This window comes from Candidozyma auris, chromosome 3 (assembly GCF_003013715.1).
Source record: "Candidozyma auris chromosome 3, complete sequence".
Classification (NCBI taxonomy): domain Eukaryota; kingdom Fungi; phylum Ascomycota; class Pichiomycetes; order Serinales; family Metschnikowiaceae; genus Candidozyma; species Candidozyma auris.
The window spans coordinates 1,350,441-1,363,390 of NC_072814.1; the positions used below are offsets into that span (position 1 = coordinate 1,350,441).

General features: G+C 47.3%; 6 protein-coding genes and 1 non-coding gene across 7 annotated transcripts; 4 read left to right on the plus strand and 3 right to left on the minus strand. All coding sequences in view use genetic code 12, as the record gives it.

Moving 5' to 3' along the window:
• Positions 1-575: 575 nt before the first annotated feature.
• RTT109 (H3 histone acetyltransferase RTT109) lies at positions 576-1,790 on the plus strand (the record flags this gene model as incomplete). The annotated part of the gene is made up of 1 exon (XM_029032929.2): positions 576-1,790. The coding sequence occupies one exon, from the start codon at positions 576-578 to the stop codon at positions 1,788-1,790; it is 1,215 nt and encodes a 404-aa protein (XP_028893244.1).
• Positions 1,791-1,959: 169 nt separating this feature from the next.
• CJI96_0003247 lies at positions 1,960-2,033 on the minus strand. Its single transcript has one exon. It is a non-coding gene; the product is annotated as a tRNA-Val (tRNA).
• A 1,262-nt stretch (positions 2,034-3,295) lies between these two features.
• CJI96_0003248 (uncharacterized protein) lies at positions 3,296-4,375 on the plus strand (the record flags this gene model as incomplete). The annotated part of the gene is made up of 1 exon (XM_029032928.2): positions 3,296-4,375. One exon carries the CDS (start codon positions 3,296-3,298, stop codon positions 4,373-4,375), a length of 1,080 nt encoding a protein of 359 aa, XP_028893243.2.
• A 167-nt stretch (positions 4,376-4,542) lies between these two features.
• Positions 4,543-5,238, plus strand: CJI96_0003249 (uncharacterized protein; the record flags this gene model as incomplete). The annotated part of the gene is made up of 1 exon (XM_029032927.1): positions 4,543-5,238. One exon carries the CDS (start codon positions 4,543-4,545, stop codon positions 5,236-5,238), a length of 696 nt encoding a protein of 231 aa, XP_028893242.1.
• A 152-nt stretch (positions 5,239-5,390) lies between these two features.
• Positions 5,391-6,671, minus strand: PEX13 (peroxin PEX13; the record flags this gene model as incomplete). Its single annotated transcript, XM_029032926.1, has 1 exon — positions 5,391-6,671. The coding sequence occupies one exon, from the start codon at positions 6,669-6,671 to the stop codon at positions 5,391-5,393; it is 1,281 nt and encodes a 426-aa protein (XP_028893241.1).
• An 834-nt stretch (positions 6,672-7,505) lies between these two features.
• PDK2 (protein kinase) lies at positions 7,506-9,035 on the minus strand (the record flags this gene model as incomplete). The annotated part of the gene is made up of 1 exon (XM_029032925.2): positions 7,506-9,035. One exon carries the CDS (start codon positions 9,033-9,035, stop codon positions 7,506-7,508), a length of 1,530 nt encoding a protein of 509 aa, XP_028893240.1.
• A 2,012-nt stretch (positions 9,036-11,047) lies between these two features.
• CJI96_0003252 (uncharacterized protein) lies at positions 11,048-11,329 on the plus strand (the record flags this gene model as incomplete). Its single annotated transcript, XM_029032924.2, has 1 exon — positions 11,048-11,329. One exon carries the CDS (start codon positions 11,048-11,050, stop codon positions 11,327-11,329), a length of 282 nt encoding a protein of 93 aa, XP_028893239.1.
• Positions 11,330-12,950: the final 1,621 nt, after the last annotated feature.

Consider the following 12,950-nt stretch of genomic DNA (forward strand, 5'->3'; position numbering starts at 1 on the left):
TGATAACGGCGGGAAAGGACCTGCCTGTTTTGGCTGCGCGACGTTTGTTATCTGCCACCTTCGGTGCGTCTGGGCACAAGACGATTTTCACAGATATGTGAAGCTTTTGGTGTCCTTTCTTTCTCCATTCTGGATACACTTGGTTGACGGTATTTCTTCTTGGGTATGGGCCGGGCGGGATGCCTATTACAGTAGGAAGTTCTCGTCACGTGACCAAGCCATTAGCCCGCCAACTTGTCCCCTTGTTGAGTCCCCTCTGTAGCGCACTTGATTCCTCTTTCAATTGTGAACTGCGAAATCAACTTTCTGGGGTACCCCATCGCGCTCCTTCTTCACCCCTCTGGCTGAAACTGTGAAATTACTGAGGCTGTGAGATTGCTGGATTGCGAAATTGCAGGTTGGTGGAGTCGTCAATTGGAACCCGCTTACTTTGATTTCTGACCTTTCATTCAATTGAGTTCCCTCGTATGAATTGCAAGCCTCTGGGTATCGTTGGCCTAGAAGAGGCTCTACCGAATGGACAGTACCAGTTGCTCCATCTTCGGTGCCGGGGGTTCCAAACAAAGCCTTTAACTATGGCTGTCGACCGACCTCTCACTGTGAAAGTAAAGCACTTTTTCATGCTTATCGACTCCACGTCCAAATGCCCCGTGCTAGCTTTGGAGATCTACATTTACTTGACTCTTGAGAAGGACCGTGTGTCTCAGCACATCTTCGTGCCCAAAGCAGACACAACTGGACTAGGATCGCAGCGTATAGACGTTGCAGCGGTGGTGCTGGTGTTGGTAAAGGCATTGGTGGAAACAAACGCAGGTGCTTACTTTAAAGAGCCTGTGGCTTGGAAACAGAGCCGCAAGGACAACGATGTGAAGGCTGAATCGCCATATGCCACAGTCAACGTATTGCGTGCTCTCGCCTCGAAGCTCACTTCAGATCCTGCAAGTATACATTCGCTTCCGTACTATGGGACACCAGAACATAAGGAGAAGGAGTCCAGAGGGCCTGAAGTTGCTGACACTGTGACGACAAAAATCTCCCTCTTCACCCGTGCTGCTAATGCCTATATCTTTCCCAAACTGGAGCACAACAGCGGCAAGCACATTGCTGACGGGAACACTCTATTTAGGTGGTGGTTGCGAATTTTTGACCATTGTCTACCGTCAACCTGGCGTTGTGTAGGTGACATTCCAGGAGCCGAGGCTGCCGCTGTTGCTCGTAGCTTCCCTTCAGATCGTTGGAAACAGGGCAATATCTACGTAAGTGGACTGACACCAGCTGTGCGTCAGATACCGTTGTTTCCAGATGACCCCAAGGGCCGGTTCCTCGAGCACTTGATTGTGGAGGGGCGCTACAAATCGGTAACCACGCAGCAGTTTTGGCAGGAGTTGGGCTTCAGGCAAGAATTTAGGCTAGGCAATGTGGTGGGAATCATTGGCTGCGAAAATAGCGATGCCGTTGCTTTAGATCGTGAATCTACCTGCCCAGGCTTGAGTGTTTCCCATAAACAGTATAAGAAAGTTGTCGAGTTTGTGAAGGGGGAAGACTACAGCAATAAGTTCGATATTCAGGCCATGATCGAGTCTGGGCTTCCTGAGGTTTTTAAGCAGAATGGCTTGAAGTACCTGACAATCAAGCTTGAGGGGAAGAGACAGCGTAAAGAAATGTCACCAAAAAATGTGATGCCGGTCAATAACTTAAATAGCATGGTGAGGAAACGTCCTGCCGTAAATAACTTGACAGGGCTTGTAAAAAAAGCCCCGAAGAATTCGAAACCTTCAACGGGGTCCTAGATTAATAGAAATGGTGGTTCAGTTTGGTGAGAAGTCTACTTTGCGTGTGTAACGAAATGCTTTCATCTCGTAAACCTGTTAAAAAGTGGGCTCTGCAACTAGGCCAGTTGGCAGGAGCAAAATGTATTCAATGTAAAAAGCTATTTCATAAGGAAAAGGCAAAAAGAAATGATTTCGCCCAGGATCGAACTGGGGACGTTCTGCGTGTTAAGCAGATGCCATAACCAACTAGACCACGAAACCACTTGCTTGTCAAAAAGTAGTGCATGCAGAGACTCATACCTTAAAGTTTTGCCTATTTTTCCTCATTTTTTTGGTTGCAAAAGAGCTTTTTATGAAGATAAGATATCACATGTTTTTTGGATGTTCGCAAATCCCTCAAAGCATTTTAAGACCATAGAGGCTTTATTTTGAGGCCTTTTTTGAAAAACGGGTTGAAACCGACACAGTTATTCCTTCTAAAAGTCAACATATAATTCAAAATCAAGATGATTTTGGAAATAACAGTGTTCTTGTGAGGTTCACACATACTCCATGTTAAGCCCTCCAACCTCACTCAAGGTAAAGTACAACATCGATCATCACGAGTCCAGGTTGAATATCACCGTGATGAGGATCTTTTCACAAGTCTCCTTCGCTCAATACACTCTTGAACAAATACTCCATTCCGTCAAATCTTAAAGTTTAAAAACGTCTTGATGATCCGCTCCTTTCACTCGCTCTCAAATTTCCCAGCTTTTCTGAGTGGCTCCAACGTGTACATCTATAGCTCACTTACTGTAAGGTTTCAAGGGCTGAATTTTTTAAGTTGCCCTTAGCTCTACCTGATCACAAGGTAGCAACCGCTTCAAAATCACCCAAAACACTTGAAGCTACAGCGACCATTCGGGACATCTCCTCCCAATCTATTATCGTGCAACATGTCCACAGTCGGACCTGAAGTTGTCAGACTATGTCTCACGGTAAGCCACCTTACTAATATATGACAATTTCACTGTGTCTCAAGCAAGCCTCCTTGCCCCTCCGATTACTAACATATGACAACATCGTTGCAGACCCCACCGTAATCAGTATGCGGCCACCGTTTTAGCGAAACCCTGCGTAAAAGATGTACCCATTTCGCTGATCAATTTAATCCAGATGGCCTTCCTTGAATTATCACTCATGTTTTTCTCCATTGTCTGACTCCGCAAAGTCTCGTGCACGGCAAAGAAGTTTCTCCTCTAGGCTGCGAAACAAGCAAAAAGTTGCAAACTTGGGGTGACCAAAGCATCCACAAAATGCACATGGCTCCAAAAAACACGGCTATAAAGCTCCGTTCCGATTTGCCTTAACAGCTGCTCCGTCAGTTAGATCAAGTCCCGTATCACATACACCCGAAGCAGCCGTATCAGTGGGTTTCCTGCACCAAACAGATCTTTCCCTATATAATGCTACCACAATCCCCAGCCGAAGCACCAGGATTATTTACTATCTCTTGATATTTTCATAAGTTTTTATATAATATGTCCCACGTTGTTGTCTTGGGCGGTTCATTTGCAGGCTGCCACGCCATCAAAACTCTATATGGACTCTCCGACTCAATTGAGGTGACCCTTGTGGCTCCTTCGACACACGCATACTTCAACTGCGCTGCTCCCAGGGTGCTTGTGGAGCCTGAGGTGCTCGAAAAGACCTTTTTTTCGCTTGAGGATTTCATCCAAAAGGTGTCAAAAGGCAAGGGCAAATACGTGCAGGCCTCTGCCACCAGTGTCGACTTTGACAAAAACGAAGTGACCATCAAAGTTGATGGATCCCCTCAGGTGGTCCAGTACGACTACTTGGTGATAGCAACGGGCTCTAAATCCCACGATGAAGGATTCAAGGTCAACACTTCGCACGAGGAGGCGAAAAAAGGCATTCTCGAATGGGGCAATAAACTCAAAGAGGCCAAGTCCATTGCCATTTTGGGCGGTGGGCCTACAGGCGTAGAGAGTGCTGGGGAGATTGCCCACGACTTGAAGAAGAAGGTGGTGTTATACACTGGTGATAGTGCACCGTTGGCGCCATGGAACTTGGGCGAAGGCGCCACCAAGAAACTCGAGAAGTTGGGCGTGGAGGTGATCAACAAGGTCCGTTACACCAAGATCGACAAGACGGGCTCGGGCTTCCACGTTGTGTTCGACGATGGCCTGGAGAAGGACTTCGATCTTGTTCTCAACACTACCCTCTACACTCCGTACCTGGACTTTTTGCCTGACTCAGTGAAGAACAAAGCAGGATACGTGGTCACTGACGATCAATTGATAGTACAGGGCCAGAAGAATGTTTTCGCTTTGGGTGACATTTTGGCCATTGGCGCCAGATCAATTGTCGACTTGAAGATGGGCCAACTTCCAGTTTTCGCAGCCACCGCGAAGACCCATATTGTGGGGCAGCAAGGTGCAGTGAAAAAGTTTGCCCCGGTCACGAGCACAATTCTTGTGCCCATCTCAAGAAAGGGCGGCGAAGGCCGTCTCTTTGGCTGGAGTTTGCCCAACTTCCTTGTGTGGTTTCTCAAATCACGGAATTTTATGGTAGACCAAGCGTCCGACAGCTTCACTTAGCGAGGGACCCTGAGGGCGCTCTGTGTGCATAAAGACGTAGCAAGGATGACGAGCAAGGCAATTTTGCAGCAAGCGTGCTTACGTAGCAATCCTTGATTTTTATAGTGATTTATAAGGTAGTTATATCCCGCTTTCATCTTCCATCTGTTCCTTTACTATATTACAACATGTTCCGCCAATTGACTGTTCTTTCACGTACTGCGGCTGTCTCCAGAGTCACTGGTCCTGCTACTGTCTCCCGTGCTTTCTCTGTGTCGATTGCCTCGAGAAAATCGGTCGTGGACACCGCTAAGGAGGTCTTAGATAAGGCCAACAAAAAGACAGGCGAGTTTTTGGCCAGCACTCTCGAGTCTTCAGAGAAGATCTCTCCAAGCGGTGAGAACATCAAGAAGGCTGCCAAGACCGTCAACCAGAAGACTGGTGATGTTTTAGCAGATGGCCTTGAGAAGACCGAGGAAATCGCTCACAAGGCTGCCAGCAAGACCTCTGCTGCCACCGGCAAGGTGAAGGAGCTGGTTGAAAATACCGACATCAAGGTGGACGCTAGCAAGGCTGCTGAGCACATCAAGGGTAAGGCTGGCGAGGCTGCTCACAAAGCTAAGGAGACTGCTGCTGATGTCAAGGATGAGGTCCACGAGAAGGCCCAGGAGCACGCCAGCAAGGCCAAGGAGACTGCGTCTGAGGTCCATGCCAAAGCCCAGGACCATGCTGAAAACGCCAAAGAGAAGGCTTCGGACTTGAAGGACGAAGTACAGGCCAAGGCCAGGGTTCACGCCAACACCCTGGGACAGGGTTATGAGGATTTGCAGAAGAAGGGTTCGAAAGTTGAGGTGGAACAAAACCGTCCTGACGATGGTGTGTAAATTGCCGAAGTCAAGTTCAAGACCGGTAAAAAAGAAAAGTAATAGCAGCAAATGAATGAAGTGGCATTGAGAGTGCAAGTGTTGCAAATTGTAAGGTCTCTTGTAAGTACTCCTAATGTATAATATTATCACTATTCCCTGTTATCAATGACCTATGCCTGAAACTTCTCAAACTCTTTGACGAGTTTGTCGGGCTTTTCAACCTGTTCAGGTACCGGAGAGGCTGGAGCAGCTTCTACCCTCTTGGGAGGCGCCCTCCTCTCGATTATGCTCAAATAATTCAGTGGCACGTAGCCCACTTTGCCAGAGCGGGATCTGACTTTCCACCATTTGCTCTCGTTACCCAAGGGATCTAATTTCGACAAGATGGCGACCAACTCCTTGGGTTTCAATTCGATCTCGATGTTGGGGTTTTCTGGGTTGAACTCATACAATGCCTTGGCAAATTCCAAGTTCTCGGGATCAAGCGGGCGACGATTGCCAGCAGCCATGCCCTGTTCCTGTAGTCTTCGCTGTTGCGTCTGCTGGTTTTGTTGGTTGAGTTTTTGGATGGCTTTGCTGAGTAAATATGGGAACCCGATAGACGCTGCCAAGAACAAAAGTAACGGCTTGAAGGAGATGCGTGATGGCTTGTTGCCAGATTGTGATCTTCTGAAGTTCTCCTCCAATCTCTTTTGTTTCTTTTCGAATTTAGTAAATTCTTTGGCGCTGATGCCGTGGTCGTAAACACGGCCAGTGATCTTGTAAAAGATCTTTTTAGCAAACTTGATTAGGGCAAAAATACCCAAGAGGGAACCCAAAGCGTTTTTGAGGTTGCCAAACTGCTCGGCTAAGGAAACCATGGTGAAGAAGGACGAATGCGTGGCCATATACGTTGCCTCTAGCATCTGCGCAAACCCGCCAACCGCACCTATAATCGACTCTATAAGCTGAAACGTCGCTTGTGTTCCTTCAGCAATGGCACCCGGCCCGTTCATGCCATTCTGGCCATACATGCCACCGCCAAATCCTGAGCCGTACATTCCCGAGCCGTAGCCGCCATACCCACCGCCGTAGCCTCCATACATCGACAGCCCATAACCGCCATATCCTCCATACATCCCAGAGCCTAATCCTCCTCCATACATGGAAGACCCTAGTCCTCCTCCATACATAGACGAACCGTAGCCTCCACCGTACATCGACGAGCCGTAGCCTGAGCCGTATCTGGAGCCACCCAAGCCAGTACCGTATGAAGAGCTTGTGGAATCATACCCAGTGCCTGGATTGGTCAACAGGCTGGGTCTGTCAGGGATCTCATGAGCTGACGAAACATCTGTTACTGCGTTCCCACTGCTGGCTGCCACGGAGCCGGCCGAGGCAGAGGGGTTGGACGCTGCTGCTGCTGAGGTGCCTGAGGAGACCTCCCAGGGCTTCGTTCGAGGAGCAGACATGATATCAGAGAAGCTGATTAGTAAAGGTCGATAGAGTGTTGACCTTTTTTTTCCTGTGACGAATGTAGGATTGATGTCGCAGTGGGGAAGTCACGTGCCAAAACGTCGCCCCCTGGAAGGAAGATACTACTATAACAGATAATGAAGGAGAGGAAACAGAGGTGATTGGTCTGGAGATGATTGGATTTTGGACTTGATTTAGGGGGAGTTACTTGCAATTAGGTGAGCTGGAGACGTGAATCATGGCTTGGCGACGGAGGTCGGAGGTCACGTGACATACCTCGGAGTTCAAGAACGTCAACAGTGTACCGATGTTGCAATGAAATTGACTAAAACGTTTATGTGGCTCAAAATTAGCCGCTTTAAGCCCTCACTGGTGCTTCTCCGTGAACATCACTGGATTTGCGCAAAATCTACATTAGAGCACGTGTTGTATCTCCGAGAACCATAAGTGCAGGTGACTAAATGATGCCATTACCCTTCTTCAGATTACATTGTATTTTCTATAAATTCCATTTTGGTTTTCGCCACCACCTTCATTATGCACACCTTTTGACCTGGTCACACATTGACGCTGCTTTTGTGGGCTGTAATAGGCCTCGGTACCGGCGCGCTGAACTTCCTCGGTCCTTCCCCCACAGAAATGGCTGCAAATTGATTAAGTATAATCTGCACTAGTGAAGCCAGAAAATGCTAGATGTGAGGATCATAATGTAGTTAGTCATATTGCTAGAGTCGACTACAATCAAAAAACAGATCCTATCTTTATCTTTTGTAATTCGTGTAAGTGAAAGGCTTGTTGGGTCTACCAATCTATTCACGCCTCTGTATATCTTATGGCAACGGCTCCAGGGAGCTGCTTAAGCGGTTCAAATGAATGTAAACATCGGTGCCGTACCCTTCCATGGAGATCAACTTCAAGTCGCCTCCAAAGTACTGCGCATATAATCTCGAGATGGGCAACCCATAACCGAAACCTGCCATTGGCGCTCTAAAGCTTGTCTGGTTGTTGCCGTCCAGGTCCAACACGGGCGTCTTGTCGACGGTGGTGTATAAATAGGTCCAGATCAAAGGGATTTCAGAACGTGCTATACCACCACCTTCATCGGAGATCTTAATGGCGATGTCTTCGAACCCTTCACTGATGATAACTTTTGTTGGTGGGAACTTAAGGTCATTTAGATCGACGTCGCTCTCTTTCATCCCGGGATTTTCCTTCAACAACTGCTCCTTCAATCTCGGTGTGTGAAACTCAATGGTTGCTCTTAAGGAGTTCTTAAGAACCTCAAACAAAATGTGGATCAAGTGGCCGGGCACGTACATGAAGCTAATCAGCTCCTGGGGAGCAATCAACTGGATCTCGGGAGCCTCGAAAAGACCGTAGTGCTCCTCACAGATATATTTCGCTGTCTCTGCAGCGTCCTCGGCGATCTCCTTCACGTTGCAGTCGGTGCAAATGACACCCACGTAGTTGTTTCTGCCATTTTTAGCACCCTGATTACTGTTACCACTGCTGCCGTTGAGAAATGTGTTGATTCTTTGTTTCGTCGGCAGTTGCTGCAGCATGTTGAGTGCTATATGCTGCCCAATGAGCATTCTGATTCCTATTCTCAGCATGTAAAACCTATCCAAGAACGTTTGAATGGCCAGGTTCACACTGACAATTTTGTGTTCTGTTTTCCACTCCAGCACGCCCTGTGCCATCGTGGCCACTGTAGCGTCGTGCCTCTTTTTGATCTTACTGAGAGCATCATGAACCAACTTATTATAGTCATAAACTTCCTTCGGCCACACAATATTCATGGGACACGGCGTAAAATACGTTTTGCCATACGTGGGCGCCTCCAGCCGCAGCCTCGTTGAACGGGCGCCCGTTTGTTGTGTATGAGGATGATGTCTTACCACAATGCCATCATCTGAGAAGACGTTGTTGACCGCCACGTCGTTCAGCTGCTGCTGAGCCAAGTTTTGTGTTTCGTTTACCTCGTGTTTATCTTCGATGTCGCTCACCAGCCTGGCGCCGTTCCCGTTGTTGCTGTATAGAAGCTTCTTGAGCTTTTCGTCGATCTTTGGTTTCGGAAGCAGCGTCAATTCCTCAAAAGACTGCGCATACCAATTCTTCACTTTTATCGTCAGTGGTTGTTTTGAGAGCCCCAAGGGCGCATTTTCCAAATCCTTGACCTTCAAGGCCAAACGAATAGGGAGCTCCTCCACAATGAACTGAGAGGCGAGAAAGATAGACCCGGGCAGCGGGTTGGGCCCGAACTGGACCATCTGCCGGATGCTTACTGACGTTTGAGGGTAAGACGCATAGAGGTATATCTTCTCTCGGAGAGCCTGAGTGAGTTCCCAGCCGGTGCCCATTTGTGAGAGATGGAAGTGTAGTGGTTGATTTTGCGGAGGAAGAAAGTACCCCAGGAATTCGGGAGGGTAGGGATCACGTGACGCAAGAGCTTATAGAGAAAGCAAGGAGATTCCAAAAAGGGAACAAGCGAGTTGGAGAGTTTGAAAGCTCTTGAGAATAAGAGCAGCGACGCAAAAGTCGAAGGTAGCGTGACCTTTTGCATTCAGTCGTGTTGAGGGTGTTTGTTTGTGGAAAGTTCCGTAAGTTCCATTGCCCCGGAGATTTTCACAGGCCAGCCGCGGCAGAGGAAGCGTAATGTATGGGAAGCAGGTGACCAGTAATAGCCAAACCGGCAATCAGGAAGAATTCCGACGAGTCTGGGCGAAGAAGGTTGCTCAAGTTGCAAATAGCGTACCAAAACGATTAGAATGCGGTGGGTGAAGAAATCGAGCCAGAAAGTAGACAGTATGGTGTGTGTAGATTCTCAGTGGATGTAGATAAGATGGCGGGAGGAGAAAGAAGGGGAAGGGGAAGGGGAAAAGAAGGGCATTAAAAGGGAAAGGATGGGGAAGAGAGAGTCTGAAGGAGATGTTAGAGGGAAAAACTAGAATGGTTTTTATTCTTGCTTTGTTTTTGACGAGAGTTGGATAGAAATGGGAAGCCACTGGTGGGTGAATTGATGGGGTGGCTGCGAAAAAGAGAGAGTCAAAGCTGGTGATAAAAATACTTTGAAATCGGTGAGAGACTTTTGAAAGACGAGACTCTAAGAACATGATCACGTTGAATTGACCATAATGTAGTCAAATTCCCCCCTGCAATATCAAAGTTCAACGAGTGCTCTCATCAATCACACGAGGCTCTCTTTACTCGATTTCTACAACCGCTTCTTCTCACTGCCACTTGCAAATTCTAGTAAAAAAAGCCCTAGGCAGGCCCGCTCCAGTCAATTGCATTTCCACAACACGCAGAACCATACTCAATTCCCTCTTTTCACCCGTGGTTTTGCTTGTTTGAAATCTTGTCAATACGATTCCATTAGAAGTTGGCGAACTCATCTTGTGTGACTGCGTTTGTGCCGCTGGGTCTATTCAACACCCATATCGTTTCTTTCAGCTTTTTGTAAGTTTCTGTCACGCTACTCTCGTCTCATTGCCTACAGTCACTTTCTCTTGGGGTTCTCAAGCTACTACGGCGTCGATTTCGAACTGAATCCCAGAAGTTCTCTTTTTTATTTTATTTTATTTTTTTTTTTACTAATCCCCTTGACGACTCCTATTCAGCGTTCGGGCTTCATTCTCCGACTTGTCGCCATGCCCAATGTGTATGACTTTCACAAAACACAAAGATCGATTGAGAAATACATTTTCGCAGCCAGACTGGGGCTGAAAAACAAATGGGCCACCACCGTCGGCGCGATAAGAAAAAAAAAGTGGCTCCAGAGCGACTCCTGGGGCGAATCGTGCCAGTGCCGTCCTGGATCCTGGGCCGTTCTTGACACTTGCTTCCTGCCCATGGGCGTGCTTCTTTTGCGTTATCAAGCCATGAGGTCAATTAAAAAAAAATTGAGTAAGAATAAGCCAGAACCTGAGGTCCACGTGGGTCCAGCCGATAAGAAAAAGGGGTACTTTCGATTTTGGTTTTTTGCTTTTCAGTTTCACTTATCGATTGTGGTTTGTTCTGGTGGTTTTGCTGTGGGTGTTTCACTATGGGGGAAGTGGCCGGGCCAAGGGAAGTGGACAGACGGCTGGAGTGACGTTTGCGCACGCAGTGAAAAAAAAATAACCGTCGCAGTTTCACTTCCATGGTGTCTTTTTTTTCCTTGTGATAGTCAAGCTCGCCGCTTGTCCTATGTGCACACCATGACTCAAGACTCCCGAAAGTCCGCCTCTCCGGTCGCTCACTTCCTCGGAATCCGGGGTACCAATATATAAGGACGGGCTGCCCCAGAAAACATTCTGTTGTATCACTTCCAACTTACACATTTAACCACTACCACTTTCTACACTTACTTCTCAATTTCACACAACACGCAATGGTCAGACAGATTCTTAAAGTTGCCAACTTCAGAACCGTGTCCAGGTGCTGGGTGCCAGCTCTGATGGCCCAGCAGCAGCCGATGCTGAGATTCTTTTCTTCCAGACAGAGGTGTATCAACTTCAACAACATCAACGAGCACGACAACTCTGTCAACTTGATCTCAAACGACGATGTGTTTGCTGCCGAGGAAATCAAGCACCAGAACGAGGCTCCCTTTGAGCCTACGGTGTTCTCGTCAGAGGATGTCTTCACTGCTGGTCCAGTGAACAAGGCATGACTGAGCTTTGAATTTTAGGCATACGACAAATTATAATTACATAGGATGAATTACGATACCATAGAAGACAGTGGAAACATGTAGACTTTAGACTGTGTGATCGGACTACTGGAGGCGCTCGGTCCAACGGATGCCCCGGACTCTTCTCTTTCACCTCCCCTCCAGCAACCCTATTAACCCACCCATAGTGATACAAGAGGAGAAGATGCTAAAACAGTGGAGTAGAAGGAAAACAAAGAAGACAAAGCGACCCCCTGAATTACCCTGGACTTCATTCTCCGTGGATTCGGATCATTAGCATGTGCCTCGGATTATCAGGTGCGCACCCGGAACAACACCACCGAACGGCTCCAAATTGATCTTTTCGTCCACAGTCGTATCCTACTTTTGTGTTACCATTTTTCGAGCTGTGCGATGTCGGCCGGGTCTGAGTCGGTTTGCGATTTGTGGATACACGGCGCTCTGGATTTGCGGGAGTTGAAGCGGTTGCCAGAAATGGCTGCGAAAAGAGTGTAGAAGAAAGGAGAACGAGCAAAATTCGGAAAGTTTGAAAAATTGATTCGTCACTTGGAGTTCGGGAATGTTTGAAGGAATTGATTTGTCATTCGGAGTTATTGACTACGAACAACGGAACTCGACTAAGCGTTATCGAAAGATTTGCTTCAAGTGGCTGAAAACATGGAAGGGTGGGTGTAGTGCTGTAAGAGGAGCTACAGAAGGCACACAAGATGCAATTGACAGCACTTGGAAGCGACATAGGGCACCACCCAGTCCCCATACTCCAATTTATGTGATTATCAGCTTGAGCCTCTTATGAATTGAACTGTGCTGAAGTCACAAGATCTCCGTACTGTAGTCATTTGTGGTTAGTGTCTCCTGGCACACTCCATGTGCCGAAGGGCAAAATCACATACTGCCGAAAAACCGTTGCATGCCGTTAGGACAAACGGGTTCTTGGGGCTCAAAGTGAGATCAGGAGAAAACGAAAGTAGATTGTGTATTGCTCTTTGACTAGAGATAGTGAGGAGTGTTAAATTTACCACATGGGCCTTATCAATTTATTACTTTGACACATTCTAGGGAGACTACCTTGACAATTGTCCTAGCGAATTTTTTTCTGGCCTGCAGCGGAATACCTGATGTGGATTCTACGAGAGATTGCGTTCTCGTGTGTGTGGTTTTGTGTCGCTCTTGCTTTTGCGCTCAGGGGCATATCTGATCGGGACTTGGGAGACGAGGGTCGAGCCTCTGGGAGGAGTGGCTCCTGGAAGTAAAAGTAGGAGTCAAATGTGTTTAGGGGTTGAACCAAGCCATCTCTCTGTGTGGCCAAAGGTTCAGAATTTGGGTGCAAAATGACATACCAGTTGGTTCGTCTGAGGGAGTAGCCAATGGGCTGATTACTGTTTACTCTAAGACTTTTTTTTTTTTTTTTTCTTTTATATTTTTGAAGGATAATTGAGCTGCTAGTATGTAGCAGCCGGTACTTGGTTCAATTAAAAGTAGTTGTTGATTGAGTACCCAGTTTAGTGCTCCAAAGGATGATAGCACATAATATAAGTTGAGTTTTAAATGCTGATTGACTTTCTGTTCGATGATCTGGTTAAAGCTCTGCTTAATTGAT